Raw genomic sequence first — 27904 nt, 5'->3', positions numbered from 1 at the left:
TCGCGCCCGCCAGGAAGTGACAAAGGGCCTCTGCCCCGCGGAGCTCGCGCGTGATGGACTTGCGCCTGCAGAAGCCGGCGTTTTGGGCCAGCCTCCACCTGCGCAGCGGCCTGCGCGGCTGGGACCTGGCCCGGGAGCTGGCCTTGGGCGCCACCTGCGACCAGCTGCCCCACGGTCAGGAGGGCGGCGGGGCGGAGGCTCGCGGGGGCGCCGCCTCCCCCTTCTCCCGGGCCAGCCCTTCGGGGCACGAGCAGCAGGCGAGAGGCACGTGCGGGGAAAGGGTGGGCGGCTGCCTCCGGGCGTGGCCGGCGGGTCTCCCCGCGCCCCACAGCACGGCCCTCCGCGGGGGCGGAGTCGGGGCCGAGCCAGCCCGGCGCCCACGCGAGGCTTTCCGCCCCCGGGCCTGCCCTCAGGGCCGCTTGGGGAGCCTGCAGAGGCGCTGGGAATGGGCTGAAGGGGCCCCCGTACCATGCCTCCTCTCCAGCATCCATCCCCTGGAGCCCAGCCTCTGGCGAGCACCCACGCGAGGCGAGGTGGCGCTCTCTGCTCTGTGGGCGGGAGGCCTGGGGGGTGGGGTGGGAGAGAGAGCACCCAGCTGACTGGCCTGGGGGTGCCCTCCTGCCCACTAGATCCTGAGGAGATGCCTCCGCCCTCTCCTGCCCTGAAGCAGAGGCCCTGGGAGCTGGAGCCACCGCTGCTGTTCAGCCAGGCAGAGACCCTCCACCCTTCCTCCCCGGGGGCCAGTGGTAAGCCAGCCCTGAAGAGGGCGAGGGGAGAAAGCGCTCTGGGGTCTCTGTGCTATCAGCCCCTGTGAAGTGAGCCCCTCCCTTGGGTGTGTGCTGGTGGGGGACCTTCTAGCCACCCACTGGGGATTGCCTTCACCTCTGGTGGGGCCACCGTGGTGGTGGTGGTGGTGGTAGTGGTGGGAGGGCTGGTTGCCTACCCGAGTGTGCGCAGAAGGGCTTGTGATGGGGCGGGCCGTGGCCCTAGGGCCCAGGCAGCGCTGCCTGGCTGAGGGCCTGGGTCTTCCTCTCTCCTGCAGGGTCGGAGGTGCAGCCCCACCTGTGGATGTGGGTGAACCCCAGCCTGGTCTGTCCGGTCCCTGGCCACGCCTCGGAGGTGGTGGGACCTTTCCCACTTGCTGGATCCCTGCCTCCTCCCTCCTGCCTGGATTTGCTCCCCTTGCCCACGGCCACTGGAGCCGAGAAGGTACCGAGTCTTACGCTTCCAGTGGCAGTGCTGGCCTCTGGGAGGGGCTCGCTGCCTTTGCCCAGAGAATGCGGAGGAGGGCAGGGCGGAGAGGGGCTTGGGAGGGCCTTTAGCAACCCGGTGGTGGTGGGTGCGCACATGCGCATGCTGCTTTGGCTTCATGCCTGGTCTTCTGTGGCTCGCTTCCACCCACCTTCTGATTTAGTGGGGGCCACTATCAGATGGGTCACTTTTATGTATTAATTGTCGATTAAAATGTTTCACTCTCACCTTTCCACTTGGCCTCTGCAAACAATACAAAATATCGAAAATGGCAACAATCATAACAAAAGCTATGCAAGACTGCCAAAGCCCCTTGGAAGAGCCAAGATGACTGAAGCGCCGCAGGGAGGGGTGGGGAATGCCCTCCTCCGACCCCATCAGTGCCCCCGCCGAGGCGGACCTGCCTGTGCAGCCGCCTGCCCTGGGCTTCGAGGAAGAAGCTGACGTGTGGTGAAGTGCCGCCTCCGTGGGAGAAGAGCACGCGTTCTCTTTGGAGAACCAGCCCGCTTGGCACTTGGGTTTGGGACCTGTTACAGGTGGGGCAGCTGTGGAGCGGGGCCTCTTCCGGCGGCTTCTCCAGAGGAAGCCGTTTCCTCTGACCATGGCTCCTCCTGCTAGATGGGGAGGGATGTCATCGGACAGCCCCCCTCCCCCCCTCCCTCTGGCCTGATCGGTGTCCCAACTCTTTGCAGGTTCCTTGGGAAGAGGCTGCCTCTCAACCAGGCCCAGTGGTTCTTGAGAAGATGGAGGGCACGTGTGGGTCCCCCCCAGTCCCCCGGAAAGCAAAGGTCCTTCGCTTCCGCAGCAGAAAACTGAAGAGGGCCCAGGGGGGCTGGCCTCGCCCGCCGCTCAATTACTGCATCCTCATCAGCCTTGCCCTGAGCAGCAGCGCGGACAGCAGCTTGACTGTGCAGGAGATCTACCAGTTCACAAGGTACCGGCCCCTGAGCTACGGGGCCTGAGCAAGAGAGGCAGGGCAAGGCCCAGAGCTCAGAGGCTGGAGGCAGGAGGAGCCCCAGGGCCCAGCCTCGCTTCTTTGCCAGGAGCCGCTGCTGCTCTCAGTCTAGGGGTGGCTTCCCTGGGCTGATGGTTGCATGTGCTGGCGGGAGGCCTGGGACCGCAGGTGCAGCAGCCCCAGCCCACTGGGTGCTTGGAAGCAGCCATGAGCTTCCTCCTCCCCTGGCTGCACCCTCCCCGTGCAGTCCATGTGGCACCGGCACACCTAGGGTGGGGCTGGGGGGCTGGGGCTGGGATGCTCCAGCCCTGCTAGTTTATCTCCCCAAGTCTTTGTGGCTAACCTCATGGGGGTGGGGTGGGGTGGCCAGCAATAGCCACTCTGTGGATTTGCCTTCCCGGCAGGCAGCACTTCCCCTTCTTCCGCACGGCCCCCGAGGGCTGGAAGAACACCGTCCGGCACAACCTGTGCTTCAGCAGCAGCTTTGAGAAGACCACTGACTTTGTGTGCCTTGAAGGGAACCGCAAGTCCCGCCTGTGGAGGCTGACCACCGAGGGGCGACGCAAGTTTCAGGAGGAGGCGCAAACCCTGACGGAGGACATGGTGGGCTTGGTGCATCAGAGCATGGACAAGCCAGGTGGGCCACCTGAGAGGAGGAGGAGGAGGAGCTTCCTCCCCCCCCCCGAGAAGAAGGGAGGGCAGTCGAAGTGGGGGGCTCAGGAGGAAGCTGGATGGGATCCTTCATGGCTTGTGTGAGGTAAGGGGGCTAAGCCCACAGCCCTACTGTCAGGGATGCTTTAGGGTGGATCCCTGCATTGAGCAGGGGGTTGCACTTGATGGCCTCGTAGGCCCCTTCCAACTCTGCTCTTCTATGATTCTACTGTGTCCTTTAGCCAACTGCGCAGCCTGGAGGATCTGGCCAGGTCTTGTCTGATGTCTTGGCTAGCAGCAGCTGTGTGCTCCAGCGCTCCTCTTGACCACCCGGCGAAGCCATCAGCCCTGCTGGTCCGCTTATGCGTCTCTCCCTCTTTCCCCAGAATTACTGCAGTCCCTCTTTGGCCTCTGATTCTCCCTGGGGCTCAGTTACCTTGGAAGTATGGTGGAGAGGATGCAGACGGACGGACGGACGGACGGACGCAGGCCTGGCTTGTCATCCTGAAAGCCTTTCCAGCATTTACAGAAAGTGCCACCAGCCATTGAAAGAAACTCCACAGTGCTGGGGGAAGCAGAGACGAGGGCCTGCTCCCGCCTTCCTCTGGGGAAACACGGCTTAGTTTCCCATCAAGGACATCTTCTGGGGTGGAAGAACTCCAAACTTCCAGACGAAGGAAGGATCCTCTGAGGCTGCTGGAGGAGATGGGCAAATCCTGCCTCTCTGCCTGTGGCCAAAGCTACTACCTCAAGCCATGGGCTGCCTTTTGCTTTCGGGGGTGGAGCGGCGAGCAAGCCGCTGTGGGACAGGACTCCGTGAGGCTCAGAGACGAGGCCTCCTCTACAATGTTACCCCTTGCAAAGAAGGGGCAGGTGATGGTGGTGCCGTCACATTTTTGAGTTGAGTGTGTTGTAGAAAATGCAAAGATCTGTGTTTTTCCCCCATTTTTGGAATGCGGTGGGGGAAATTTCCATGTGTTCCACAATATATGCTTTGAAAGATGTGCAAATGTTGCTCCTTTATTCCATTGCCCCTCCTTGTTATTGGAAGAATGGAAGCCCTTGAAAGGAACAACCCTGCTGCTTTGAGGGCCGCCTGTTCTGGGCAGAAGCCACAACCCCACAGGGGGGAGGGATTGTCCCTAAGCCCCCCTCCCTCACCACTTCCCTCTCCACTTCCTGGCAGAAAGGTGTGTGGAGGAAGGGGATTTTGCTCGTGGGCGAGCTTGGAAGCTGGGCGGGGGCGGAAGGTGCAAATCTCACCCCACCCCACCCCACCCCTGGCCATGGCAAATGTCCAGCTGCCTTTGAATCAGCAGCAGGCAGGGTCGCTTTCTTCTCAACGGATGAAAAGCTCTTAAGAAGAACGCTGCTGGCCAGGACCTCACTGGATGGGAAGGGGGCAGCTCGGGCCGGCAGAGGAGCAGAAACCAGAGGGCCCGAGCTGCGTGTGCCTGGGCCGGCAGGCAGCGCTTGGGTCGGGCCCGGCGCCCCGTGGAAGGCGGCCCTCCTCCCCGCTGCTCGTGTGAACAGCAGATCTGACCACGCCGAGCGTGCCTCTGAGCGCGTGCTGAGTGCCCGGCCCTGAGAACGGCCAGGAGCAGCGGAGGCGGCGCCCACCTGCCGGGGCTCGCTCAGGGCTGAAGGCGCTGACGTCACCCTGCAGCTCTGGGGACGGCCGCCAGGGGCCGCGCCGCAGGCTGCCACTGCCCGCCCGCCCGTCAGAGGGCGCGCCCGCCCGGCCCCAGCCCCGCCTCCCGGCTACTTCCGGGCCTGCAAAATGGCGGACGGCGCGGGGCCCGGCGCGGTTCCCATGGCGACGACGCTGTTCCGCTGCCCGGTGTGCCGATGCAGCGCCTTCGCCGGCCGCCGCAGCCACCTGCACAGCGCGGGGCACCAGCGCCGGCTCCGGGGCGCGCTGGCCCGCCTGCGGGAGAAGGTGCGCCCGGTCGCCGCGGGGATGGGCGCGGGCTCGGGCTCGGGCTCGGGCAGGGCTCCTCCGGGGAGGGAGGGAGGGGGTGTCTCCGCGGCCCAGGGGCGCCGGCCCAGCTCTGCCTGACTTCGGCTTTTGGCCCAGGTGGACGCAGCGCGGAAGACGCTCCGGCGCGCCGAGGTGGTGCCCGTCGCCCCCGCCGAGCACGAGCGGCCCGTCTGGTGCGTTTGCTGCGGGCAGGAGGTGAGGCGGCACCTGAGCCACGGCGGCCTGACGGTGCTCCACGGCGGCCTCTTGCAGCACCTGGCCAGGTGAGCTGTGTGGGTAGGTGGGGGTGGGGCGCGGGGGCGTGGCTAGCAACGGCTGCTGGGCCACTGGGGACGGCTGTGTGCCACCCCCGGTGTCAGGCGCCGTTGCTGGGGAGCATGGGCGAGGGAGTGCTGGACTAGGCGGCCCCTTGGTCGGATCCGGCGTCAGGGCGCTTCTTCCGGCCTTGTCTTGCTTCCTGCTTCCAGTGTTTACTCAAAACAAGGGAGGGCCCCGAATGGGGACCATTTATATGAGGAGGAGGCATCAATTTGCGAGGGTGGTGATGGTGGAAACAAAGCTGGTGGCGTCGTGCAGCGATCAAAGCAAAATTGGCAGCTTTCAGAGTTACCTCATTTTACTACTATTTGCAGGCACGTCCTAGTTTTGTTGGTTAGACCACTGTCGGAGGCAAAAACGTGCAATGCAGCAGTGGAAGTTATTTTTCATGAACACCCCCTTCGTTGACAAAATAGAATTTGGGGAGCGATTCAACAACTGATTTAGTTCTGCCTTTCGGTTAGGGTGTTGGTGGATCAAATCTGGTTTTACTCCCAAGTGCCTGTAATGAGGTTCAGGATGCAGATGCCCTTCACACCATGCAGCATTGTGTAGGCTGCTCTCCCTGTGTGATGAGCCTCCAAGGGTTACACACACACACACTTATGATAAGAGCACTAGCCTGCACCATCCTATTAAATATCTGGCCTTTCTGGCACTTTAAGACAACTTAGTCTTTGTTCTTTTTCAAGTCCTGAACATAAAAAAGCCGTCTCTGTGTTCTGGTGGGAGAACAAAGCAGATCCCAGCCTGAAGTCACACTTCCTGGTTTCCTCTGAAGATTATGAGCTGTGAGTAGACTCTCTACCGGTGTACTTACGTGGCATTTTCTTGCCTGATTAGCTATTCAGGGCAGAGGCAGGTTAGGGACATAGGAAGCTACCTTATATTGAGTGAGAACCGTCTAGCTCTGTGCTATACTGACCAACAGCAGCTCTCCAGCATTTCAGATGGGTGTTTCCTAGCCCCACCTGAAGATTGAACCTGGGTCCTTCTGCATGCAAAGCAAGTGCTTTTTCATTAAGCTATAGCTCTTCCGTTTTCAGGTGTAGAATGGGCTCCCCTTGCTGCACCTCTTCTCTGTGGCCGTACAAATGTTGAGGGCTGCATTTAACTGATTGAAGTGGGCAGAGGGGTGGGAGATGACAAGCAGACCTGGTGTTCTTTTTAGTGCTTTGATCCAGTTCCTTCTGTCATGCTGGAGTGGGGAAGAAAGGAGGGAGCCCCCAAAGAGTGACTTGCTCAGTTTATGGCAAGTTTTCTATACAGGACGTAACAATTCCATCTATTGCACCACTGCAGCCTGCTGTGGAGGAAGCTGTAAACTAAAGAGTTGCAGCTTTTGGTTGCCCTCGTTCCACAAATAGGTATGCTGACCTTTTGGTTCCATTGCAGGTTCAAAGCCTCACTCTCCAAAGCTCTGGATGCTTATGATGCCAAAGAAGACAAGGTCATCCAAGAGGTGAGGCTGGGGTGTGTGTAATTTTGGGGCTGCTCTTTTGCTTTGGATTTTCATTCTGTTCTCTGCCCACCTTTATTGCAGTTGGCAGCTCACATCCGAGAGGTGGAGCAGAGCCGGCAAGAAATGATGGAGGCCATCTTAGAGGTTTGTGTGCCCGGGATGCAAGTGGGCAGTATCCACTATTATGTTTACAGCTGTTTCTGTGGAACCCATCGGGGCCAGCTCTACCAACTGGCAAAATGAGCAAGCCACCTCAGGCAGCTGATTCTGGGTGTCATGAAAGGGCAGCAAATTTAAAGATCGAATGTATTGTTGCATTTTTACTGCCAGAGTAGGGGAGAGAAGCTCGCAGGATATTCTGCCTCAAACACAAAATATTGTGGGTTTACCTTGGGTTTTACGTACATTGGAGCGGGAAGGGGCCTGGAGTGCCATTTGCTGCTCTGCTTAAGGCAGCGAAGTGCCTTGGGCCATCCCGATTTCATGACTGCATTGAAACTTGCAATCTATCCTTCAGTTAGGAAAAGTGGTAGCTGCACCGACCTATGACTGTACAAACCAGCGCCATCTCTCTCAAGGACATTTTATATTTCTTTTATTTTGGCACCACTTCCAGCTTAGAGCAGAAAATGCCTGATTGAAAGCTTACAACTGTTATAACTGAGGTGCACACATCTCTTGAATGCCCTCTAACGGCGTGACTTATCTGCCCCTTCTGTGCTGCCCCCGTCCCCTGGAAATGCAAGCCCCACCAGGAGGTTTTGCTTAACTGGCACTAGAGCATCAAAACCTCGATGCTATGTAGCTTCTCTTCCTTCTTATGCCCAGAGCGTCAATGTTGGAGGGTGGAGTCCAAAGGACTGGATTGTTTAACTCTCGCTGCTGCTCCATTGCAAGAGGGGGGCTTTGGATGGCGGTTAGTGGGTTCCCTTCCACCTTATCGCTACAGTGATTGCATTCTAAGGGTCTCCTACAGAGCAAACTTTAGTATTTGTCTCTTGGAACAAGTGTGTGTTTTTCCTGAATCAAACTCAGCCACAGACAGAGACGTGTGATGGAGCTGCTGCTTCTGCTGTTAACGCCTTTACAGGGAGCCTAAGGTAAGAGTGGTGTCAGTTATGGTTAGCAGTGGTGCTTGCCACTCAGAGCCCCGGGACCAAGGGAACCTTCTGCCACTGTCCTCATACCATAACCTTCACAAACCCTGGGTGCCAAGATGTACCCATGCACTTCCTGCCCGCACTAAGAGATTCTCCTGTGTTGTAGTGACTCTGCTTTTGGCATGGAAGAACAGGAGCAGCCTGGCTCAAGCAGGAGCATGACATTTTTCAGCAAACAGCCTGGACGTGAATACAGGACTGTGCCTGATGTGGACTGGCTGGAAGCAGGACAGACCTTAACTTTCATTGGCCACCAGGTAGGTCGATTGGAGCCCTCCTCATCCTCTGGCTCAGGTGCTTTGCACCACCAGCAGCACAAATGGCACCTGACTTGCAAGTGGTAGAACTGATACCTCAATCAGTCCAGAATACGAACTGGTCTCTCATGCAACGTGATGCGATTCCAGGTTGACTTGTGTATATGGGGAAGGGGGTGCTGACTGCCGCTTGGCCGCTTTTTAAAAGTTAAAACTTTAGAACTAAACAGAACCCTTGATCTTCAGCACTGTTGCTGAAGTGCACAATCCTCTTTGCAATAATGGCATCTGCCCTTCTCTGCATGTCTCCTCTCCCCAAAACATTTCTAACGTAATTTCCCCTTAACTGTTTTGAACACAGGAAACGGCAGGGGAGGGCAACATTCACACAGGTATGTTTGTGAAGATTTGCTTGCACCACTCTCTGAAACGTCCTCAACATTATTTTGACCTCCGCGATAGGAAGAGGTTTGATAAACTCTGGGTTTACATTGGAAGGGTCATCACTGGAGTTGCAACCACATTGGTCACGCAGCGCATCTGAATTCCTAAGAATAAACATGTTAAGGATTTGTTCTTGTATTATCTAGAAAGAAAGCAAAGTCAGATAGTTCTTGCTGCTTTAGCAGTGAGGAAGCTCCGTTGCTCGATGGACATAAAAGAAAGCAAGAGTGGGACTCTCCTAATTCCCTTCAATTTTTAGGGGCCAAGCCTCCTTGGCTGATGGACGAGGAGGAGGGCGAAAACCAAGGGCAGATTGGACCATCATATGAAGAATTCCTCAAGGAAAGTGAGTGTGCAAGGATTTGACACCAACCCACTCGCTGGAAATTAAAGTGGGATTAGGGCTCTATGAAACTCATATTTCCTTCTTTTCTCTCTTTAAAGAAGAGAAACAGAAGCTGAAGAAACTCCCACCCAACCGCGTTGGTGCCAACTTTGATCACACTTCTCCGACGGGAGAAGGGTGGCTTCCCTCCTTTGGGCGGGTCTGGAACCAGGGTAGGAGGTGGCAGTCCAGGTAAGCTTCCATGCACCACTGATAGAAGTGGAAGAGCTTTCACTTGGAGGCTATATCTGCCTTCCTTTAGAGCAGCCCACAGCACGCAGACTTTAGTGGGGATAGAAATGGCAGTGTTTACTTTCTATGTTTTGGGCAGGCTGGTCTAGAGCTAGTTCCCAAGTGGTCCGTAGTCTACCATCTAGCACTTGCTAGTTACTAGAATTCTTTCAAAGAATACTGGAGCCTGTGGATTTTGTCCTGATGCGGCCAGGCACTTGAACACAAGTGCATACTCAGGATCACTTAACTGTGAATCACCACTTTATCTGTGTTAAGGCAGTCTTGAATACATACTCATTAAACATTGGTTGGCCATTGTGATTTTAACTTTAAGTGGACCGTGTGATAGTGAAGTTAATCAAGTCCTGGTCAGTTCCTTGTGCCTCTCATGTTTACCAACCTTTGCCAATTTGTTGCACTGCCACTAACTGAGCTTTTACTTTGCTGCTTCTCAAGTACTGGTAATTTCTGATGTTTTAATTAATGTAAATTTAGAATGACTGTAACAGATGTATGCGAGACGAAGTAAGTTGCTGCTAGTTGTGTCCTTTAACTTGCTATCTCTGGCAATGCTTCTTCTAGACATCAGTTCAAAGTTGAAACAGGACATAAGCAGCCCAATGCTAAAAGGAAGAGGACAGAGACTGACTGAAGTCTGGGGAAAGGCTTCTGCTTGATTCTTCAGAACTCATCATGTGCTTGATTCAGCTACCGGAGAGGCCGGTCAGTGAGCAACTCAGAGCCCAGCTGCGGATTCACAAGGAAGCCTTAAGGATGGCTGAGGCCAGATTATGGAACTGTATATACTTCCTTATGAAGTGTTTGCTTTTTCTACATTATCTTGGAGCAGCCAGCATATACTTCTTCTGTAGGAAGTCTTGTTACAGGTGTAAGATTTATATCTACTCATCGCCCTTAACTACATGGACACTAGTAAATTAAAACTACTAAAGCAAACGTGTTTGATTAAGATTCTTGAAGCAAAAGGTTGTATTGCCATAGAAATCACAAGCTTATCAGTGCCTCCCTCCCCCTTGCTCCATAACTTCAAAGTTTATCAATTCTAACACTCCCTAAAGCCCGGATTGCCCCCAGAGGCTGACTACTATATATATTACAGCTGCTTGCATAGTATCCTACTGGAATATTACAGCTGGGGGTGGGGAAGGAAGTCATTCGAAGGTTGGCAGGCTCCATAAGCCCAACAGTTATTGTCTGAAGATGCTGCATTGCTTGAGTTGTCCCAGGCAGCATCTGATACACATTTACAGCATATTCTCCATCACAAGAAGAGAAAGGGCAGCCTGGTTTGGATGTGGTGGAAAGAGGTGGGTTGGCCACTGAGAGGCTCTTGGTCTTGGCTATTAGATGCTGAACAAATTAGCACATACATTTTAAGGAGGTCAACTGTTTTATTTTTTTATGAATATACACAAGAGTCTAAAAGCCGCTTGAGTTCCTGCAAAGCAAACAGAAGACTAATTAGAACCACCTGGCTGCTGAGCCGTCTTCCTGCTAGAGCTTCACCAAGCCTTACGGCCGGTAGGAACACTGAAACAGCTCACCTTTTCACGCATCCTCCCCAGCAGCTGGTGCATCACCCCCTTTGGTGTTTCGGGTATAGATGACCTGAGCTCTGTGCTTGGACACGAGTTTGATTAGACCTGTCAGGAGAACAATACAATTCAGTCTGGAAGAAGGAAAAGACTGAAAAAACAAGTTACGTGATTACCAACTTTCTGTACATACAAGAATAGTTTAAGTTGTGCTTGTTCATTACTAAGAATCTTATAACAAGTTTCTGGTAGATGTACATAAACCAGTATAATACAAGGATATAGCATATGGTGGCATGCAGCACTCACACCGGGTATTTTCCATTTAGCTCCTCACTTTTTGAATACCACCACCAAACAAGTAAAATCAAAGTCTAGTATCTTGAGAAGACCAGGACTGCTGTCAGTGACCCCCCAGCCCAGAACATAAACATTCAGAGATCGCATCTGGCAACTCAGTTTGGGAGGATGTTTCTCTTCACCTTTGCTGAGTAGCTCCTGGAGTGCCGCTCTAGCCAAAGAACCTCGAATCTTCAGCCTTTCAGAGACCACAGCTGGTGTGATGAGCTTGTAGTTTGGCACCTCCTTGCAGAGTTTGTCATAAGTGGCTTTGTCAAACAAAACAAGGTTGTTCAACTTGTCTCTTACTTTCCCTTTGGACCACTTCTGCTCGAGAAAAACAAAAGCCCATTAAAACTCTTGAAGCCCAAATGATGCAGAACTACTTAACAGTCAAGGTGCAGAGAGCATGAAATTAGCAACACTATCTTAGGCACGGAGCCACTTATGCCTATGTCAGCTCCCACTTGTCAAAATTATTCCCATTTTGATATATCTATATCTATATCTATATATCTATATATATATCTATTAAATTCCAGTTTGCCTTTGGTGCTTAGAAATCACTAGCGGCTGCACTTTGTATGTGTTCAATTTGCATGTTCCACCCTTAAAGACTATTTTATGGTCTTGCAAAGGCTGACGGGTGCTGGAGCCCAACTATCACTCTAGAGATATGCCTTCTTACACGGGTGTGTTTGTCACCCTTTCCATTCATTGGAGAGTGTAGACTACGATGTGACTGAACCCTGCTCGTGGGCTTCCCCTGCACAGCTGGTTGGCCACAGAATGCTGCCCTAGATGGCTCTGCGCGACTTCTCAGTAATGTCTTCTCAACAGTAGGAGATGCTTACTTCAGGCTCTCCCACAGGCCAGGCTCCGCCCTCTACATACACACGCATCAGGCTGGGACCTCCTACCCCTCCTGCGACAGCTTTCCAGCTCCCCCAAATGGTGGGGGTGGGAACTATCCAGGAACCGGGGCTGGGGGCTCAAAGCAAAGCTCCTCCACCTGCGGCCCGCTCCAAGGCCCAGGGGGCTGCGCCACGCGCTGCTCCAGGCCACGTGGCCGGCCGTTCCACACACCCACCCCGCACCGTGGAGGGGGGACGAGAGAGAGGGAGATCCGGGGCGGCCCCCGCACACGTGGCCGAGGCAGCGGGGGGGGGGGGTTGGGGAGGGGGCCCGCCCGACCCACCTTCTTCTTGGCTTTGCCACCGGACTTGTTGACGGGGTCCTTGTCCTTCTTGGCCGACTTGCCCGCATCCTTCTTCTTCTTGTCGTCCTTGGGCGGCTGCGGAGACAGAAGCAGGCGTGAGGCGGCCTAGCAAGAGACCGAGAGCGGCCCCCCGCCTCCCCTCTCCCCCTCCCGGCCTCGGGGCCTACCATGGTGCGGTCTTGGGAGGCGGCTCGTGAGCGACGGCGGGGCCTCCTCTGCCTCTGGTGCTGCTGCTGCTGCTGCTGCCGCCTCGGCGAGTTCCGGCCAGAAAGGAAGAGGGCGGCGCGGGCAGCCCGGGAAACCCCGTGCCGAGCAGCGCTTCCGGTCCCGCGGCGGAAGAGGCCGGCCGGCCGGGGGGTCAAGGGTCGCCTGCTGCCGCCCAGCCCCGGCCGGCGTTGCTGCCTCCTCCTCCTCCGCCGCCGCCGCCTCCTCCGCCGCGCCCATGGCCATCTTCAGCGTGTACGTGGTGAACAAGGCGGGCGGCCTCATCTACCAGCTGGACCACTACGCGCCGCGCGCCGAGTCCGAGAAGACCTTCAGCTTCCCGCTGGACCTGGTGCTGCGGCCGCACGACGAGCACGTCCTGGTGGCCTTCGGGCAGCGCGACGGCATCCGCGGTGAGGGGGGGCGGGGGCAGGCCCAGGGAAGGGGGGCTCCCCGGGGCAGGCCAGGAGCGGGGGCGGCTTCTGCGCACCAGGGGAACCCCGGGCCCCGTCCCCGGCTAGGGGCGGAGGGGGGCGCGACCCTGGCCGGGATTGGGCCCAGGGCCGGGCTCGGACTCGGGCCCAGGCAGCTCCGCAGCCGCTGAGCAGGGTGCCTGGGGGCGGGGGCGGACGCGGACCCCGAGCAGCCCCCACGAGCCCCTCCGTGCCGCCCTTCGCAGTGGGCCACGCGGTGCTGGCCATCAACGGCATCGACGTGAACGGCAGGTACACCGGCGACGGGAGAGATGTGCTGGAATACCTGAGCAACTCCGCCAACTACCCGGTGTCGATCCGCTTCGGCCGCCCTCGGCTTTCCTCCAACGAGAAGCTCATGCTGGCCTCCATGTTCCACTCGTGAGTCAGAATCCCCTGGTGGGCTGAGGGCCGGATCCCCAAAGGGGCCCTTTCCGCGGGGGCCAGAGGAGCCTGGAGACGAGTGCTCTGCTTCCTGTGCAGGTTGTTCGCCATCGGGTCCCAACTGTCTCCTGAGCAGGGGAGCTCCGGAATTGAGATGCTGGAAACGGACACTTTCAAGCTGCACTGCTTTCAGACCCTGACAGGTACCGCTGCCTCTTTCTGAGGTGCATCCTTCACCAGGTCACGATCTGATTGGCTCAAGTTCTGGACTTAGGGGTGCTGCTGCAGTGTCCCCAAACTTAATATGGAAACTGACCCAACTTCCTGAGCTTCGACAAGAGCCATGTCAGCAGGGAAATCCCCTCTGAGATCCTTGGGATGAATTAGCGTGGGCAGAGCATTTTGATAGGTCTCCCAGCCTTGCAGAGGGGAAAGGAGGTTGAAGGAAGTGATCTGACTGCTACAATGGGATAGATGTAAATTCCTAAAAAAAAACCTTACAGATCACCATCTGCTCATCCAAATTGAGCTTGCAAATTCCACGCCCTTGGGAACTAGTCCAGTAAGGGAGATCTACCTGTTTTATTAGGCTAAAAGGGCAACCCCAACCTTGTGCGCAGAAGTGAACCTGGACTGCAGAATTTGTAAGGGAGAGAAGCTATTGTTTGTTTGGAAAATATTCTGGTATTTGCAAGTTGGCACTACTGAACTACACTACCTGTCCCTAACAGCAGCTACTTCTTCCAGTAATGCCAACTTATGTCACTCAGAGGACAATTGTGCACGTTGCTTTGGGAGGTGGCCTGCTTTAACTCTATTCATTGTATCTTCAGGGATCAAATTTGTGGTGCTTGCTGACCCCCGGCAGTCTGGGATAGATTCCCTTTTGCGCAAGATCTATGAAATCTATTCAGACTTTGCTCTGAAAAATCCGTTTTACTCCTTGGAGATGCCGATCAGGTAAAGATCAAATGTTCATTCTCACAAAGTTGAAGCATGTTGCTCCCACACCCACTACAGAGGCTGCTCTCTGAGCTGCCAAAAAATAATTTAGACCAGTGACAAGGGGCCGCTCCTAAATTTCTCAACTCCAGGCCTGCTGTTTTTTGTCTTGGGGTGTGACAAATTCCATAAGTAACTGGGGTGTGTGTGGCTACAATAGGTAGCCAACTTCAGGTTAGGTGGCATAGAAGAAACTGAGGTGTTAAACCTCTTGCCGTCAGAGGGCTGAATTCAGTTTTGAAGGAACTTGGGATATTGCTGGGAACTTCGCCGTCCTTTCCTCTCCAGAATGAACCTCTGATACAACTGGGTTTCCTCCCACAGTGCCTGTGTATACTCAGAGTAAGTTTATCAAGAACAAATGGGGGGTTGTGTTGAGGTACTTTCTTGTAGCATGTTCATGCTGGGACAAAGCTGAGCCAAATAGTTGCCACTAGAAGCTTCCCTCGAAGCTGAAAACAGAATGAAAAATGTGGAGTTAGGAAGGGAGGTCGCTTATTGCTCTGTGTGTGATCCAGTTGTTCTCTCGTGTTTCTTTGAACCTTTCAGATGTGAGCTCTTTGATCAGAACTTAAAGCTTGCGCTGGAGGTAGCAGAGAAAGCAGGACCCTTTGGGCCAGGATTATAGGATGGATTTCTCCTATTTCAATCACCTAATGAACTTTTCCAAGAACAGCCGAGTCTTGGGCCAGACAGTTTCCCAGCAGCCTGTGCAAAGTGGCCTTGGCTGCGATTCCAAAGTGTAGAACAAACATCTCTGTTGCTGAGTGGGTGCAATGCAAGGAGGCCGAGCTGCTGGGTTCTGGGGAGAGAAGCTGGCTGCCAGCCTCGAAGGAAACAAGATGGCCACATTGTTCCTTTATGGGTGATGAATGTCTGTTGCATTTTGTATTTCTAACTTAAGACTGGAACATTGTGTGTTGCATGTGTAAATAAAGCATTCCCTGACGACAGATGAGCGACTCAATTCTTAAGCCAGGCACCAATGATCTTCTGGTGTTCAACATCCGAGGAGGATGAGGAATAGCAGCAAGCCTGCTTGTGCATGGGTGATGCTGCTACAGGGCTGAGCTAAGGGGATATGGGCTTGTGTCTGATTGAAAGCAGCGGGGTCCTGCTACTTAGGAAAAGAGGTCTCGGCCCAGGAACCTAGGCTCCTACTGCATTGTCCTTTATTTCTGTCAATGAACACTCCATTGCAATGACCATGATTTGGAATCCATTTAGCCAACTATTTCCAGTCTCACAGGATTTGCTCCTAATGACAGTTAGTTGTAGTCAGGGGCCTTCATGGTTGCAGAACTGTCTAGGGAAGTTCTGACTGGTGCAGCTGCTAATTGGTGCATTTCTTCACTACTAAGAGGATAATATAGGGAGGCCTTAGTCCCTCTGGTTATATCTATGCTTGCAGTGCAGATAAGCATGATTTTGTGGCGTTCATTCCCTGCTCAAGATCCAGAAGTATTCTTTAGTTGGTTTATAATCTTAGCAAGGTATGAGTACCCTCTTCTTTACTCCCTTGGCTACAACCAAAAATGCTGAGATTAAAGAGCAAAGCCGTGACCAGCTCCAGTTCTATTACATCTCAGTGGAAGTTGCAGGCTGTCATAGAAAAGACACAGCATCACTGCTGACAGGTGAATGTAGCCTGAAGAAGAAATAAAGGGAAGAGTTCTGCAAGGGCATGTGAAACCACCCCCTCTGCAGGTGATGGAGGTGGAAAACATGCACGTCCCACTCCCAAGGAGTGGAAGGCAGGTCTTACACAGCTTGTCACTCCACACTCCCACGGGCAAGATATGTGAGCTGCCAGTCAGATCACCAGGAGACTGGTGCTTGGGCAGAGAGAAGCAAGGCAGGGTTTGGTCATTAGGTCCAAGCCATAACATTCCTGACATTTTTAGGAACAGGAACTGGTAACAGGAAGTGATAGAGATGAGACCTTGCCAAGTTTTTGCAGAAGACCTCACCCTGGTCAAGGCTGCGCTGTTAGTGCTTAGTTCTGCCCCTGATCTGTTAGGTGATTTTTTAAAAAAATGTCCAGTAGTTGCAGTGGGAGGATCCCTCCACAGCCAAGTCAGCGATGCACTTCAGTCAAGCTTCTTCGGCACACGACCCATCTTGGTGCGGATATTCCTCAGGAAGAAAAACGCCACCGTGCTGGCAGTGCAGGTCATTTCTGCTACCCAGAATGCTGTCCCCCAGCTGTAGTGCTTGGCAATAGTACTGAAAGGCAGCCCAGCCAGGAACCCTCCAACTGAAAAAGAAAGGAATAGTCAATTAGGCGGGCAGGGGGCTCCCGTTTCCCTTCTCATGCGATCCTGGGCACGGCTTCACTCACCATTTGCCATTAGTGCGACAATGGCGTGAGAAGTTCCACAGAGGTTTGATGGTGCGCTCTCGTTGGCTATTACTCCAAACAAAGCAATTGGTCCATAAGAGCAAAATCCAAATATAGCTCCTAGTAGCAGGATCCATAACTATCAAAACAAGGCCAAAAAGTAAGTCAGAAGTGCGGTGTGATAAGGTTCTAATCTAATCTGCAGTTTGCTGCCTGAATCCCGTTCTCCACCCTACGATCTGCAAGGTGGTCTCTTGTTAGACCACACAGTGAGACCTTTCACTCTTGGAAGAAGAACGTGCAGTTCCATTTTTTTTTTTACCTAAAACAAGATTAACAATCTGTTAGCAATCTGGTTAATTAGGTTAGTGACAAACACCAGCAACAGTTTCTATGAAGGAAAGAATTTGCTACGGGGCAATGCTAAGGATGAAAGTATTAATAGGTGCTTTAAAATCACTGTTAATAAGATACACAAATTAGCCCCCAGCAACCGTCATTATAACAAATGCTGTAAACATCAGAACCTTTAGCAGGTTGGTTTGATGATGTTTCTAAGTGAACAGTACCTGCCAGTGCAATCAAAGGAGTACATATCTCCTCCCCGCCCCCAAAGTCATTGCAACTGTTTGCCATAGGCAGGCCTCCCAGCTCTATGGCTAGAAACTAATGTTGATGGAAGTGAATTTGAAAGAAGACAGAGGGGGTGAAGGCAGCATGAAGAGGCGGAGCAGGGGGCTTTAGTTTCTATTGTACATGTACAGCACTCCTTCAAGGGTCTAGTTCTAAGTCCTGCAGAGCAACATAGCATAGAAGCCAGAGGAAGAGACAAAGGCAGGATAGAGACTAAAGCAGGATAGAGACCAAGGCAGGATAGAGACCTCGTGTTCTGTTAAGCCCACAAGGTTAGAAAGCGGATGGAGGACTAGAATCCAAGAGTTGCTTTCCTGAGAGAAAGAGAGAGAGAGAGAGAGATAACAATGAGCAAATTGCAGAGGAAGGGGGTTGTACCAGCAAGTGTCAAAACTGCCATTCAGAAAGCGACCCCCCCTCCGCCCCATCAATTTCAAGACAGAAATGAATATACTCCACATCAGCTCCTTCCTAAGGCGTGGATGCTTTGCTTGCTAAAGGTGGCTTTCATACCTGGAATTGTGGCCTTCCAGATGTTGTTGGGTAACAAGACCCATCATCCCTGACTATGCTGGATGAGGCTGATGGGTGCTGGAGCCGAACATCATCTGGTGGGCCACGAGTCTCCCACCCCTGCCTTAACTAAACTCTTTTGAGCCCAGTTGGCCGGGTGTTTGTGTCACGCCTGCTGCATTCAGGTGAAAGAGGACAGCTCTTCCTTTGTGACCCTACAAGCTGGCTGAGTGCCCCAAGCCTCAAAGCTGGAAAACAACACATGGCCCCATCCAGAGTCATCTTCAAACACCAGAGTTCACTGTATTGTGGAAATCCTCCTCATGGGATGTGCTCTTGTTTACCAGGTCTCAGTAACTACTCCAGGCAGATGACACTGGAAGTGAAATGGGATTTGGGAAAAGCAAGCCGTCGTCGCTTGTGAACATTGCCCCTCCCTTCTAGCATTTCGATGTGATAAACCATGTCCCTACTTCTACTTGAATTGTGCATCTCTTGTCTAACTTGAGATGTCAAAGAATTAGAAAAAACAAACAAAACCCCCTGAAATGCATCCACCAAAATGACCACTGGAAAGACAGACTCTGTCCCAACATGCTGTTAATCGTTTATTGGGAGCCTGTTACATTTCAGCCAAAAAGGGCACGTTCAGGGATTATCTACAGCAAACAAACATATTTACATTTGTGAAGAAATAAATACTTGTAACAATCAAAAACCACAACCAAACACTAAAACACGTCACATGACTAACTTCACAAAACGGCTTCACAAAAAGTATCGGCCGTGTGTTCCCCGTCAGTAGGCCCTGAATGTGGTCTTTTTGGCAGAAATGCGTTGGGCTCCCAATAAACAATTAACAGCACTGTGGGACGAGGCCTCAGTGTTTGGTGCTCTAGCTTGAGATGTAGCGAACTGCTCTTCGAAGGCTCACCTTGGCAGAGCCGGCTGTGACTGTGACCCGGAAGAGGTACATGGACGCAGACATGCCTGCCATCATGGAGAGGAGAAGGGCGTGGCGAGGGTTCCCGTAGCTGGAGAGGCCCACCTGCAACACACGCAGGCTGGCTGGAGGTGTGGCGGCTGGTAAATGGCCCCGTATCAAAGGACCACCGACTCCAGCGCTACCTGCACCACCCCCACCCACCCCGAAACAGGCCTATGTCCATATCCGCCTCCACTGATTGCTCGGGCAATCTGCCTGCACAGCCCTCCCTTCGCACTCCATGAGATTGGGGGGGACGGGACACTCACCCATGCCACTGCTCGATCTGAAAGATAGCCAGCTGCAATGCTTCCAACCAGGCCCCCAATTTCCAAGGCGCTCATGTAGGAACTCCCTACAGGACAGAAGAGAATATTAACCAGTTGAACGGTCGAGCGGCAGACCTGGAGAGAGGCCGATGTCATGCGGCTCTTCAGCGTTTGCTTCCTTGCGGAACGCAGGAAATGGGGGGTGGGGGCACGGAGGGAATGCCGGGCTAGCAGCTCCTTGCCCGCTGCACTAACACTGCCCGGCACCCCTAACCCTTCCCTGGCTTGGGCCAGGCAAGGGAAGTTCCTCAGACACTTCCCCACAAGGAACTGTTCCAGGAGACCACCCCCAATTAGTGTTGGGGAAGGCCTGGTGCCAGTTAGACAGACCCTGGCCCACAAACACCCAACTCTTCTAGCCGTGCTTCCAGGGGTACAGCTAATTGTCCTCCAAAGGTGTTTGACAAGCAATGTTTGGTTGCCATCTCATACCCACAAGTGCAGACTGTCCTCTCTCCTGGATGAGAAATAGCTGCCCCCAGTCTGTACAGCATGTCTTCACACCAAAGACAACCAGGTAGCCAGTCGACAGGACCCAGAGGTATGGGGAAAGCAGCAGCTCAGCAAGGGTGCTGTCATTTGCTGACGAGCCTGCAAGGAAGCGGCTGTTACTCACTCGAGCCGGGCAGGTTGCCCGATCAGGCCCAAACCAGTCCCTGCGACAGCCTTGGCCATCTTGGAGAACTTGACGGCCCCCCTCTGACCCTCAGTGGAGCCTGTTACAGGCTGTCTCTGCCACCAGACGCCACCTTTGTCAGAGCTCCCTGCTCCTCCAGAGGCCCCATCCTCCTCTTTGCCACTCAGTCAAAGGGAGGTCCTGCCAGGTGGCTCTGCAGCTTGCCCCGCCTCAGCCAGCTCTCCCCTCCCAGTCACTCACCCTTCTTCCCTTTCTTGGGCCCAGGCTCAATGCTAGGCAGTCCCACATCCGAGGGCTCGTTCTTAATCAGGAGCAGGCACACAAAGGAGGCGGCCACACACACAGAGCCAGAAAGGGCCAGGGTTGTGCGCCAGTCGTAGCTCAGCGCCATCAGAGCCGCCACAAGGGGCCCCAGCCCCCCTGCCAGGTTCATGCTGGTGGAGAGGATTGCCCACCAAGTCCCAAACTGGGAAGGTTCAAACCACTACACAGAAGGGAGAGAAAGAGCACGTGTCGGTGCAGGGCCTGATGGCAGGGCCCGCTGTGCACACCGAAGACTCACGCGGCACGGGAACTCGATGCCAGCCTCTTAGGCTGCTGGGCTGGACGGGCCTTTGGTCTGATTCAGCAGGGCTCTCCTTATGCTACCTCAAAGCCAACAGGACAGCGGCAAGAAGGGCGTAGGCCAGGGGCAGCTCAGAAATGCAGGACCCACCGCACAGTAGCTAGCAAACAAAGGACTGCCTGCAGAGGGAGCCTTGGGAAGGAGGCAGCGAGGCTTCTGCACACACGGAAGGGGTCCTTAACACCTTTGCAATAGTCTCCCTTTTCCACTCGTCCCAGCAAGACAATTCCTTGAGGAAGCTTACCGGTTATTGCTATGGGGTTAGCTGACCCTAGAAATACTTGCCCTAAGTCCGTCTGCCTCCAAGAGTCACTGGCGCAAAGGGGGTCATAGGATGCAGTCAAGACCCATGAGGGGCCCCTCCCCCTCTTTTCCTGCTTGATTGCTGGGCTATGAACAGGTGCTGCCCTCCGCTTTGCTTCTGGAACAACTGCTATTGCCTTCTCCTCATCCTGCTTGCAAGCTTCCCAGAAGCATCTCATTTGCCACGGTGGGAAACCAGCTTGGGGACCAGACAGGCCTCCGGGCTGATCCAGCTGCAGAGCACCTCCGATGTCATCGGGACACCAGCTCTGGGCTGCAGAATGCCCAGTCCAACTCCAGGCGCCTGGGGGAACCTCTGCGCCCACCATACTGCAACGCCCACTTACCCAGCGTCCTTTGATCGCCGCTTCTGCTGCAGCCTTCACAGGCTGCTGCTGGGGGCAAAGGCTTCCCAGGAATATCTCAGAGTGCAACCCGATATGGCTCTCGATTTATAGCTCCCACCACTGCTGCCAATTCCAGCCTCAGGAGGAATACAGTCCCTCTTGGCAGCCGAGTGACGTGGCAAGGCCCCCCTCTCCACAGCTCAGGGCAGGGCAGTTAAGCGAGGCACTGCTGTTAGGAACCTGCCAACCTCCCAAAAAACCCCTCTGGCTGGCCGGATGCAGAACAGCTCGCTGCCCCCTGTTGGCCTCCCCTGAGAAAGGATCCCTGCCTGCTTCTCTCCTGGCAGGGGGCTCTCGGCAGCATCCCCTCAGCAGACGTACCTTGCGCAGCACCTTCCCACACGGGGGCCAGCCCAGGCCCTGGGCCAGCCCATTGAGGAACCACAGCCCTGCGAAGAAGGCAACGGTGGAGCTCCAAGAGAAGACGACGTTGACCAGGCCCACCAACAGGAGGCCGGAGGAGAAAAGCCAGCGGGCGCTCATTTGGTCAGAAAGGACCCCGCTAATGAACTTGCTGATGGCGTAGGCTGCGGACTGGCTGCTGGTGATGAGACCTGCATTGGACGAGAGCCCAAAGAAAAGCTTCACACAGGTGCTCATGCTATGGCAAAACCTAATCTAAAGGGGGCCCTGCAGCAGCCCTTGAACCAAGCAAAATGCTAGGCCACGTTTGGACTGGATGTGGCGTGGTTTCAGAGACTCTGTATCCTGACAGCCTTCTAGGGTTAGGGTCCCATGCTGCTTGCAGAGTGCTTCAGGGCATGCATTCAGGGGAGTCCGTCTCAGTCCCCTTCCGGCAGCCAAATCCCTGAAATGCAGAGCCTGCTCAAGTGGACATGTGTTGCCCAGGCTTTAGCTTGTGGGTAAACAAAACAAAACCTGCCATAAAGTCTTTGGCACAACTCCTTAATCCCAGGACCCTACTGAAATTCCTGCCCAGGGAGCTTTGGCTATTAGGCAGTAGAGAAATGTTATAAATTAATAAAGCCTAGGCACAAGCAACTGAAATAAGCACGTGCACACACCCCTATTTGCCCCTGCCTCCAATTTCCCTCTCCTGTGTTGAATTGTGGCTAGGTAAGCCTCTTGGGGCACGGACTTCTCCTCTGGTACTTTTGAAAGTGCCATGGACATAGATAGTGCTATAGGAATAAGAACGATGAGAGCAAAGCTGATAGAACAGGTCAGTTTGCAGCAACATCAGTTTAAGGAGTGATGCAGTTCTGACCCAAATAAGGCGGGTGCTAATCACGCCCCTTTCCTGCTTGCAGGCTTCCCGTAGGGCTTCTGGTCAGTCACTGTGGGAACAGAACACTGGTCTAAGGAGGCCTTTGAACTGATCCAGCACGACTCTTCTCATGACATGTTGCATGATTAACAGGGCTAGAATTATTTATTTATTTTATTTATTTATTTTTATTACATTTATATACTGCCCCACAGTCGAAGCTCTCTGGGCGGTTTACAACAATTAAAAATGGTAAACATTAAAAGTATGCAAAATTTAAAAACCATCAAAAACATAAAAACAGTATAAAAACAACAACGGTATCCATTTAAAAACAACAATTCTGGGGTCTGTTAAAAACAAACTTAATGTTGTTAAATGCTGTTAAAATGCCTGAGAGAAGAGAAAAGTCTTGACCTGGCGCCGAAAAGATAACAACGTTGGCGCCAGGCGAGCCTCATCGGGGAGATCATTCCACAGTCGGGGGGCCACCACTGAGAAGGCCCTCTCCCTTGTTGCCATCCTCCGAGCTTTCCTCGGAGTAGGCACTCGGAGGAGGACCTTAGATGTTGAGCACAGTGTATGGGTAGGTTCATGTCGGGAGAGGCGTTCCATCAGGCATTGTGGTCCCAAGCCATGTAGGGCTTTATAGATTAAAACCAGCACCTTGAATTGGTCTCGGAAACATATAGGCAGCCAATGCAAGTGGACCAGAATCGGTGTTATATGCTCAAACCTCCCTGTTCCAGCTATCAATCTGGCCGCTGCATTTTGCACAAGCTGCAGCTTCCGTACCGTCTTCAAAGGCTGCCCCATGTAGAGGGCATTGCAGTAATCTAATTTGGAAGTTACCAAAGTATGGACAACTGAAGCTAGGTTATCCCTGTCCAGATAGGATGTCAATTATAGTTCAAAGGTAAGCTCTTGAAACAAATTCAATAAAAACAGCCTTTATTTGGAAGGAAAAGGAATTTTATGCACTCTTGAGAAGCGCAACGAGCCGCTTCTCTGAGCATCAGTACCAGGACTGCAGATTCTCGGATTCCAAGGCACTGGCCCGCTTCTCAAGTGAGAATAACCTTCCCTGGCTGAGCAACAGCTGCATTCTGCTTCGAGAAGGACGTTCCTCAAATCCCCACGTGAACCTTTTTGGACAAAGTTCTTTGAGCACCACAAACCTATTCTGCAGTTCCACACAGCTTCCCTGCAAGGGTCCCAGGAGAAAACCCGCACACGCGCCTCCCTCCAAAGAGATGGCTTCTTACCCAAGTCGTCTTTATCGAGGTCTATCTCTTCCATGATGGATGGCATCACAAACGAGAACGTTTTTCTGTTGAAGTAGTACAGGGTGTAACCAACGTACATGGCAGTGAATATCACCACCCGATAATAGCCGAAGCCTTTTCCTGCCATTGTGACTTCAGCGTTGGGCCTTCAAGGAGCAAAAGAAGGTGCCGCAGGAAGATCTGCTCTGCCTGAAGAGTTCAGTTTACAGGAGCAGGAGACTTGCTTGTAAATGTGAGAGGACGGGGGGAGGGGGGCACCAACGTGCTGGAAACATGGAACCAGCAGCTGTCCGGGTGCTTGAGCGGCAGATGGCTTGCCAGGGTTTCTGCTGAGCTGGGGCTTTGTCGGAGTTCTCTCTCTGGCTCTCAGTTCTGCTCACGGCCACCTTCTGGAGAATTATTAACTCTGGGAACATGGCTGGACACACTGTTCAGTATAAATCCATCCACCTACAGTGAAGCAAACAAGAGAGACTAGGCTGGGATAAACAGAGCTGTCTTCGGAGTGGAAAGATTAACAAGGCTTTTTCCTCCCTCCCACTACACTCTGACCCCTGAACTCAAATAGCACACAATGAAGTGGAAAAAAATCAATGCCTTCCTGGAACAGGATTCACAACAGGGACTTAGCAGCGCTCTGGCTTCAGGGGAGGGGAGGGCAGCCTCCTGTTGGCTGTGCACAGTCTAAGCCAGCAGTCTTAGGGCTCATCTACACCAAGCAGATATTCCACTATGAAAGTGGCATATAAAAGGCAGGAGCCACACTTCTGCTTCACAGTGGTATTGAAGTTCACTGACTACTGTTGGGACCCATGACACATACCATACACTGCTTTCATACCGCTTTCATAGTGGAATATCCTGCTTGGTTTAGATACGGCCTTACTCTCAGAAGGAGGCATAAAGCTGCACAGGTATTGTTCTGGAGTAGCACCAGTGGAGAACTGATGGGAAATCATCACCTCACATAAATATCATCACCTGGCATCATAAAACCTTTTACCTAGTGGCTATCTTTTGTACCAGTATTGTGTATGGATTAAAAAACAAGGACTGTCCCCCCTTCCAACTATTTCTAGGATGGGCTCCCAAGCATATTAATTAAAAAACACGCATATAGCCTCATTTTCAGACAGCTTCCAAATCAACAGAAACCACCAAGACATCTAAATATTAAAATACAAAAATGAAAGCAGCATAAAAGACAGAAAGACAGCATTAAAGCAGAAAGAGCAGTAACATATAAAAGGCACAGTTAATATATCTCAGTTCAATTTAACACGTGAGCCAATAAAATCATTTCAACTGTAAACTGCCCAGAGAACTTAGGCTGTTGGGCAGTATAAATATGTAATAAATAAAAATAATGTAGGGAGGGGCTGCAGCTCAGTGGTCGGGGCACATGGTTTGCATGCAGGTCCCAGGTTTCACCAGGGACTGCCGGGGGGGGGGGGGGAAATGTCTGCCACTGGCAACAGTTCCTGACTAGATGGACCAAGGGTCTGGCTCCGTATAAAGCAGGTTTTATGTTTCTAACATGTAAGAGTGTGCACTAGGCACACCTCTTTAGCTCGGGACTATGCATACTTGGGGCACCCCTACAAAAAGACCGTATCCCTGGTTAATACCCACTGAACCTCCAAAAGCAAGGCCAAGTGGGCCTCCCATGAAGACCTCATCGTTCCAGTTCCTATGAGAGCAGGGGATCCTTCAGAAGAGGCTATGTCCCAAGCTGTAAAGGTTGTTAAAGGTCAACACCAACACTTGGAATTGTGCCTGGAAGCATAGAGGAGCAAGCAGGGGTATTTTAACACTGGTGAGATGCATTCGGTTACCAGAGAGCATCAGTATGCCCCCATTTTGACTCTTGTTTCCACCCGAGGTTTTCTTAGTTAGCATCTTTATAAGATTATCACTGGTCTGGGAGCCCTGAACTCTGGGTGATTTCAGAAAAGCAGTGCTGCCATACACTCAACCTGACTGACTCTTGCAAATCACAGCTTTAGGCGACTGTCTCTGAATGCTTCTTTTGGATTCCTCCTGATGCTGAGGACCTTTGCCTCTCCTCTCTTTGATGTGTTTTTGGACAAAGGAGATAGGGAGAGCCATGGCTCTGTGGTAGAGCACCTCCCTTATGTGCAGGAGGTCGCAGGTTCGATCCCCGACATCTCCAGATAGGGCTGGGGAAAATTTCCACCTCAGTCCCCAGAGAGTCATTGCTGCTGGCCAGTGTCGAAAATATTGGGCTAGACGGACCAAGGGTCTGACTCTCTATAAGGTAGATAGATAGACACATGATAGGTGTGCTGCAATACTTCACACATTCTCCACTCCCCAATTTCTCTTCTCTCTGCCTGTCTAGTTTTAGTCTCCACTGTCCCCCACTCCCCCGTTTCTCCCAAATACTGAAGCACCACTATGCAGCTGCTCCCCTCCCTCCGTCATGTGTGTGTTTAGTCATTTACCTTGCAATTTGCCTTTTATTTAACTCTTATCATCAATAAACCTTTTTCCTGGAAAGGTTCTACCCTCTATTATTCCCAACTGGGTACTTTATGATGCACACTCTACTGCCTAAATTTCCTGAAGTTACACATGCTGTGTTCCTGGGTATTTTGGTAAATATGCTAGTTTCTAGGTCAGCTCTGCCGGACTGACTACAGGGGAGACCATCACATAGCATAAGAGCAATTCCTCCTCCTCATTTATGTTCCAGAATGGCTTATTCCCTGAAAGTGGAAAAGGAGGTTCAGGCATGCGTTCTGAGCAAGCATGGTAACAGTTCCATATGGTTAGTTCCAGTCAATAATCTAACTGACGTATTTTGCACTAGCTGAAGTTTCTGGGTAGCCTTCAAAGGCAGACCCATGGGTTGCAGTAATCCAACCTATATGTAACCATGCTGTGTTGTGTCCTTGGCCAGACAGTGCTACATGGCGGCCCCTTGCAGCACCTGGTCAGGGAAGATGTGCAAGGCATCGTCTCTGGCCCAGGCTTGCCCGCGCATCATGACTTTCCTGGAGGAGAAGAAGACTATCAATGGCTACTAGTCCTGATGGCAATGTACTACCTCCAGTATCAGAAGCAGGAAGCTTACATACACCAGCTGCTGGGGAACACGGGTGGGTGCTGTTGCATTTGTATCTTGCTTGTGAGTTTCTGGTTGACGGCGGGCTGGCCACCATGTGAACAGAATTCTGAACTAGATGGACTCGGCTCTTACGTTCTTACTTTCTTGTGCCTGAAAGGACTTGAACAGCAACAAGCAACATAAACAAAGGGAAGTCCAGCTATATTGGGTAACAATGTAAATGTTAATATTAAAACAGTGTGCCATAGTTGCATCTATGGGTCCAGATACAAGTCAGATGAGGTAAGTATTGTTACCCTTAGACTGGTTTTGGCCCCAAAAATAACAGTCTCATTGGGTAACTGCCTACGATGGGCAGCCAGCCAGGCTGGAGGAATGGGCCAAGGACACAGCACAGGTGCAAAGGGCTCTCAATAACAGGCCTTTTAAAAATGGTGCCTAGTTCCGTCACACCAGCCGCTGGAACCCAGGTTGTCCTACCACGTACTCTGCATCGTGTGACCTCGAGCATCTCTCTGTGTGACCCAGGCGGCCCTCCGCGTCCTGAGGGTCTCTGCCGCGCCCGGTCGTGGTCTGTACAAGCCGCCAGACACGGGCTTCTGCCACGCGGATGGAGCCACCCCGAGGGGGTTATTCTCCAAGGGGCGGGGCTCTTATGGCGGTGCCCCTCCCCCTTATTCTCGGAGGGGCGGGGCTCCTATGAACGGGCCTAATCCCACTGCGACGCCCTCGTCCGGAAGCTCCCCCCCCACGGAAAGCATCCTCCTCGTCCATTGGTCAAGGGGAGACGCCAGTCTCGCGGCTCCTCCAATCATTGCTCCTCGCTGGAGGTTCCGACCAATCGCGACTCCGTACCCGTCGCATACCTATCCCTACGGCAGCGCTTCCCGCTCTACGTGGGGCTGACTTCCGGCTTAGAATCGCCCCTCCTCCCCGGCCGAACCACCAATAGAGCCTGTGCATTGCCCGACAGCCCGCCTGGTTTCGTGTCGTCGTGCTTTTCGTGTCGTCGTCGTCTCCCCCCCCCCCGCCCCAAAAAAACAACAACCCCGGGACGGAAAGAGCAATTCAAATAGGCGCATTATTTATGGGAGCTTAAAGCGAGGCAGGATCCAATGCTGAAAACCAGCTTCTGGGCAGGACAAGCACGCTCTCGCGAGACAGCAGGCATCTGCCCATGGGCAGAGACCTGCCTGAAATAGCCATAGCCAAATCATGGTCTGACTAGGAGGGTTGCAGAATGGGCAGCCC

General features: G+C 53.2%; 6 protein-coding genes across 9 annotated transcripts in view; 4 read left to right on the top strand and 2 right to left on the bottom strand.

Annotated features, from left to right (window-relative positions):
• HMBS (hydroxymethylbilane synthase) overlaps positions 1 to 27904 on the top strand; it is a 76363-nt gene that overhangs the window by 8038 nt on the left and 40421 nt on the right. The window lies entirely within an intron of this gene.
• FOXR1 (forkhead box R1) lies at positions 54 to 3322 on the top strand. Its single transcript, XM_063139027.1, has 6 exons — positions 54 to 528; positions 630 to 766; positions 991 to 1209; positions 1944 to 2185; positions 2611 to 2843; positions 3244 to 3322. The coding sequence occupies exons 1-6, from the start codon at positions 54 to 56 to the stop codon at positions 3270 to 3272; spliced, it is 1335 nt and encodes a 444-aa protein (XP_062995097.1). The 3' UTR covers positions 3273 to 3322.
• CENATAC (centrosomal AT-AC splicing factor) lies at positions 4623 to 10055 on the top strand. Its single transcript, XM_063139170.1, has 11 exons — positions 4623 to 4796; positions 4935 to 5101; positions 5849 to 5947; positions 6552 to 6618; positions 6700 to 6762; positions 7654 to 7718; positions 7885 to 8035; positions 8397 to 8427; positions 8739 to 8825; positions 8924 to 9056; positions 9681 to 10055. Exons 1-11 carry the CDS (start codon positions 4638 to 4640, stop codon positions 9748 to 9750), a joined length of 1092 nt encoding a protein of 363 aa, XP_062995240.1. The 5' UTR covers positions 4623 to 4637; the 3' UTR covers positions 9751 to 10055.
• RPS25 (ribosomal protein S25) overlaps positions 10491 to 27904 on the bottom strand; it is a 92729-nt gene continuing 75315 nt past the window's right edge. Inside the window, exons 2-6 of one of the 2 annotated variants that reach the window (XM_063139059.1) lie at positions 12380 to 12452; positions 12192 to 12287; positions 11137 to 11320; positions 10664 to 10762; positions 10491 to 10557 (exon numbers count right to left, since the gene is read on the bottom strand). In XM_063139059.1, the coding sequence (XP_062995129.1) occupies positions 10668 to 10762; positions 11137 to 11320; positions 12192 to 12287; positions 12380 to 12382 (378 nt within the window). In that variant the 5' untranslated portion in view covers positions 12383 to 12452 and the 3' untranslated portion in view covers positions 10491 to 10557; positions 10664 to 10667. Of the gene's footprint in view, positions 10558 to 10663; positions 10763 to 11136; positions 11321 to 12191; positions 12288 to 12379; positions 12557 to 27904 lie in introns of those variants that run through there. The other variant, XM_063139058.1, reaches the window with a different exon arrangement.
• TRAPPC4 (trafficking protein particle complex subunit 4) lies at positions 12617 to 15228 on the top strand. The gene is made up of 5 exons (XM_063139056.1): positions 12617 to 12829; positions 13096 to 13270; positions 13373 to 13476; positions 14107 to 14233; positions 14825 to 15228. The coding sequence occupies exons 1-5, from the start codon at positions 12655 to 12657 to the stop codon at positions 14901 to 14903; spliced, it is 660 nt and encodes a 219-aa protein (XP_062995126.1). The 5' UTR covers positions 12617 to 12654; the 3' UTR covers positions 14904 to 15228.
• SLC37A4 (solute carrier family 37 member 4) lies at positions 15455 to 27248 on the bottom strand. Of its 3 annotated transcripts, none has more exons than XM_063139050.1 (10): positions 27134 to 27248; positions 23542 to 24012; positions 21370 to 21602; positions 19954 to 20197; positions 19509 to 19667; positions 19017 to 19102; positions 18697 to 18810; positions 17498 to 17563; positions 16617 to 16755; positions 15455 to 16532 (listed from the first exon to the last, which is right to left on the bottom strand). In XM_063139050.1, the coding sequence occupies exons 2-10, from the start codon at positions 23687 to 23689 to the stop codon at positions 16366 to 16368; spliced, it is 1356 nt and encodes a 451-aa protein (XP_062995120.1). In that variant the 5' UTR covers positions 23690 to 24012; positions 27134 to 27248; the 3' UTR covers positions 15455 to 16365. The 3 variants fall into 3 exon arrangements, with proteins under 3 accessions (XP_062995120.1, XP_062995119.1, XP_062995122.1); XM_063139049.1 differs by having other exon boundaries at positions 27141 to 27248; XM_063139052.1 differs by lacking the exon at positions 17498 to 17563 and having other exon boundaries at positions 27141 to 27247.

The sequence above is a fragment of the Elgaria multicarinata genome, chromosome 12, assembly GCF_023053635.1.
Source record: "Elgaria multicarinata webbii isolate HBS135686 ecotype San Diego chromosome 12, rElgMul1.1.pri, whole genome shotgun sequence".
Taxonomy (NCBI): domain Eukaryota; kingdom Metazoa; phylum Chordata; class Lepidosauria; order Squamata; family Anguidae; genus Elgaria; species Elgaria multicarinata.
This window is presented reverse-complemented; position numbering and strand designations above follow the sequence as displayed.

Coding starts and splice junctions, on each gene's coding strand:
- FOXR1 (XM_063139027.1), top strand. CDS start 54: ATGGACTTGCGCCTGCAGAAGCCGGCGTTTTGGGCCAGCCTCCACCTG. Junction 529..629: donor CTGGCGAGCACCCACGCGAG/GCGAGGTGGCGC, acceptor CCTGCCCACTAG/ATCCTGAGGAGATGCCTCCG. Junction 767..990: donor GTAAGCCAGCCCTGAAGAGG/GCGAGGGGAGAA, acceptor CCGTGGCCCTAG/GGCCCAGGCAGCGCTGCCTG.
- CENATAC (XM_063139170.1), top strand. CDS start 4,638: ATGGCGGACGGCGCGGGGCCCGGCGCGGTTCCCATGGCGACGACGCTG. Junction 5,102..5,848: donor CTCTTGCAGCACCTGGCCAG/GTGAGCTGTGTG, acceptor TTCTTTTTCAAG/TCCTGAACATAAAAAAGCCG. Junction 8,428..8,738: donor GGAGGGCAACATTCACACAG/GTATGTTTGTGA, acceptor TTCAATTTTTAG/GGGCCAAGCCTCCTTGGCTG.
- SLC37A4 (XM_063139050.1), bottom strand. CDS start 23,689: ATGGCAGGAAAAGGCTTCGGCTATTATCGGGTGGTGATATTCACTGCC. Junction 21,603..23,541: donor CCTCGATAAAGACGACTTGG/GTAAGAAGCCAT, acceptor CGTCCAATGCAG/GTCTCATCACCAGCAGCCAG. Junction 17,564..18,696: donor TCACAGCCGGCTCTGCCAAG/GTGAGCCTTCGA, acceptor TCTTTCTCTCAG/GAAAGCAACTCTTGGATTCT.
- TRAPPC4 (XM_063139056.1), top strand. CDS start 12,655: ATGGCCATCTTCAGCGTGTACGTGGTGAACAAGGCGGGCGGCCTCATC. Junction 13,271..13,372: donor CTGGCCTCCATGTTCCACTC/GTGAGTCAGAAT, acceptor CTTCCTGTGCAG/GTTGTTCGCCATCGGGTCCC. Junction 14,234..14,824: donor TCCTTGGAGATGCCGATCAG/GTAAAGATCAAA, acceptor TGAACCTTTCAG/ATGTGAGCTCTTTGATCAGA.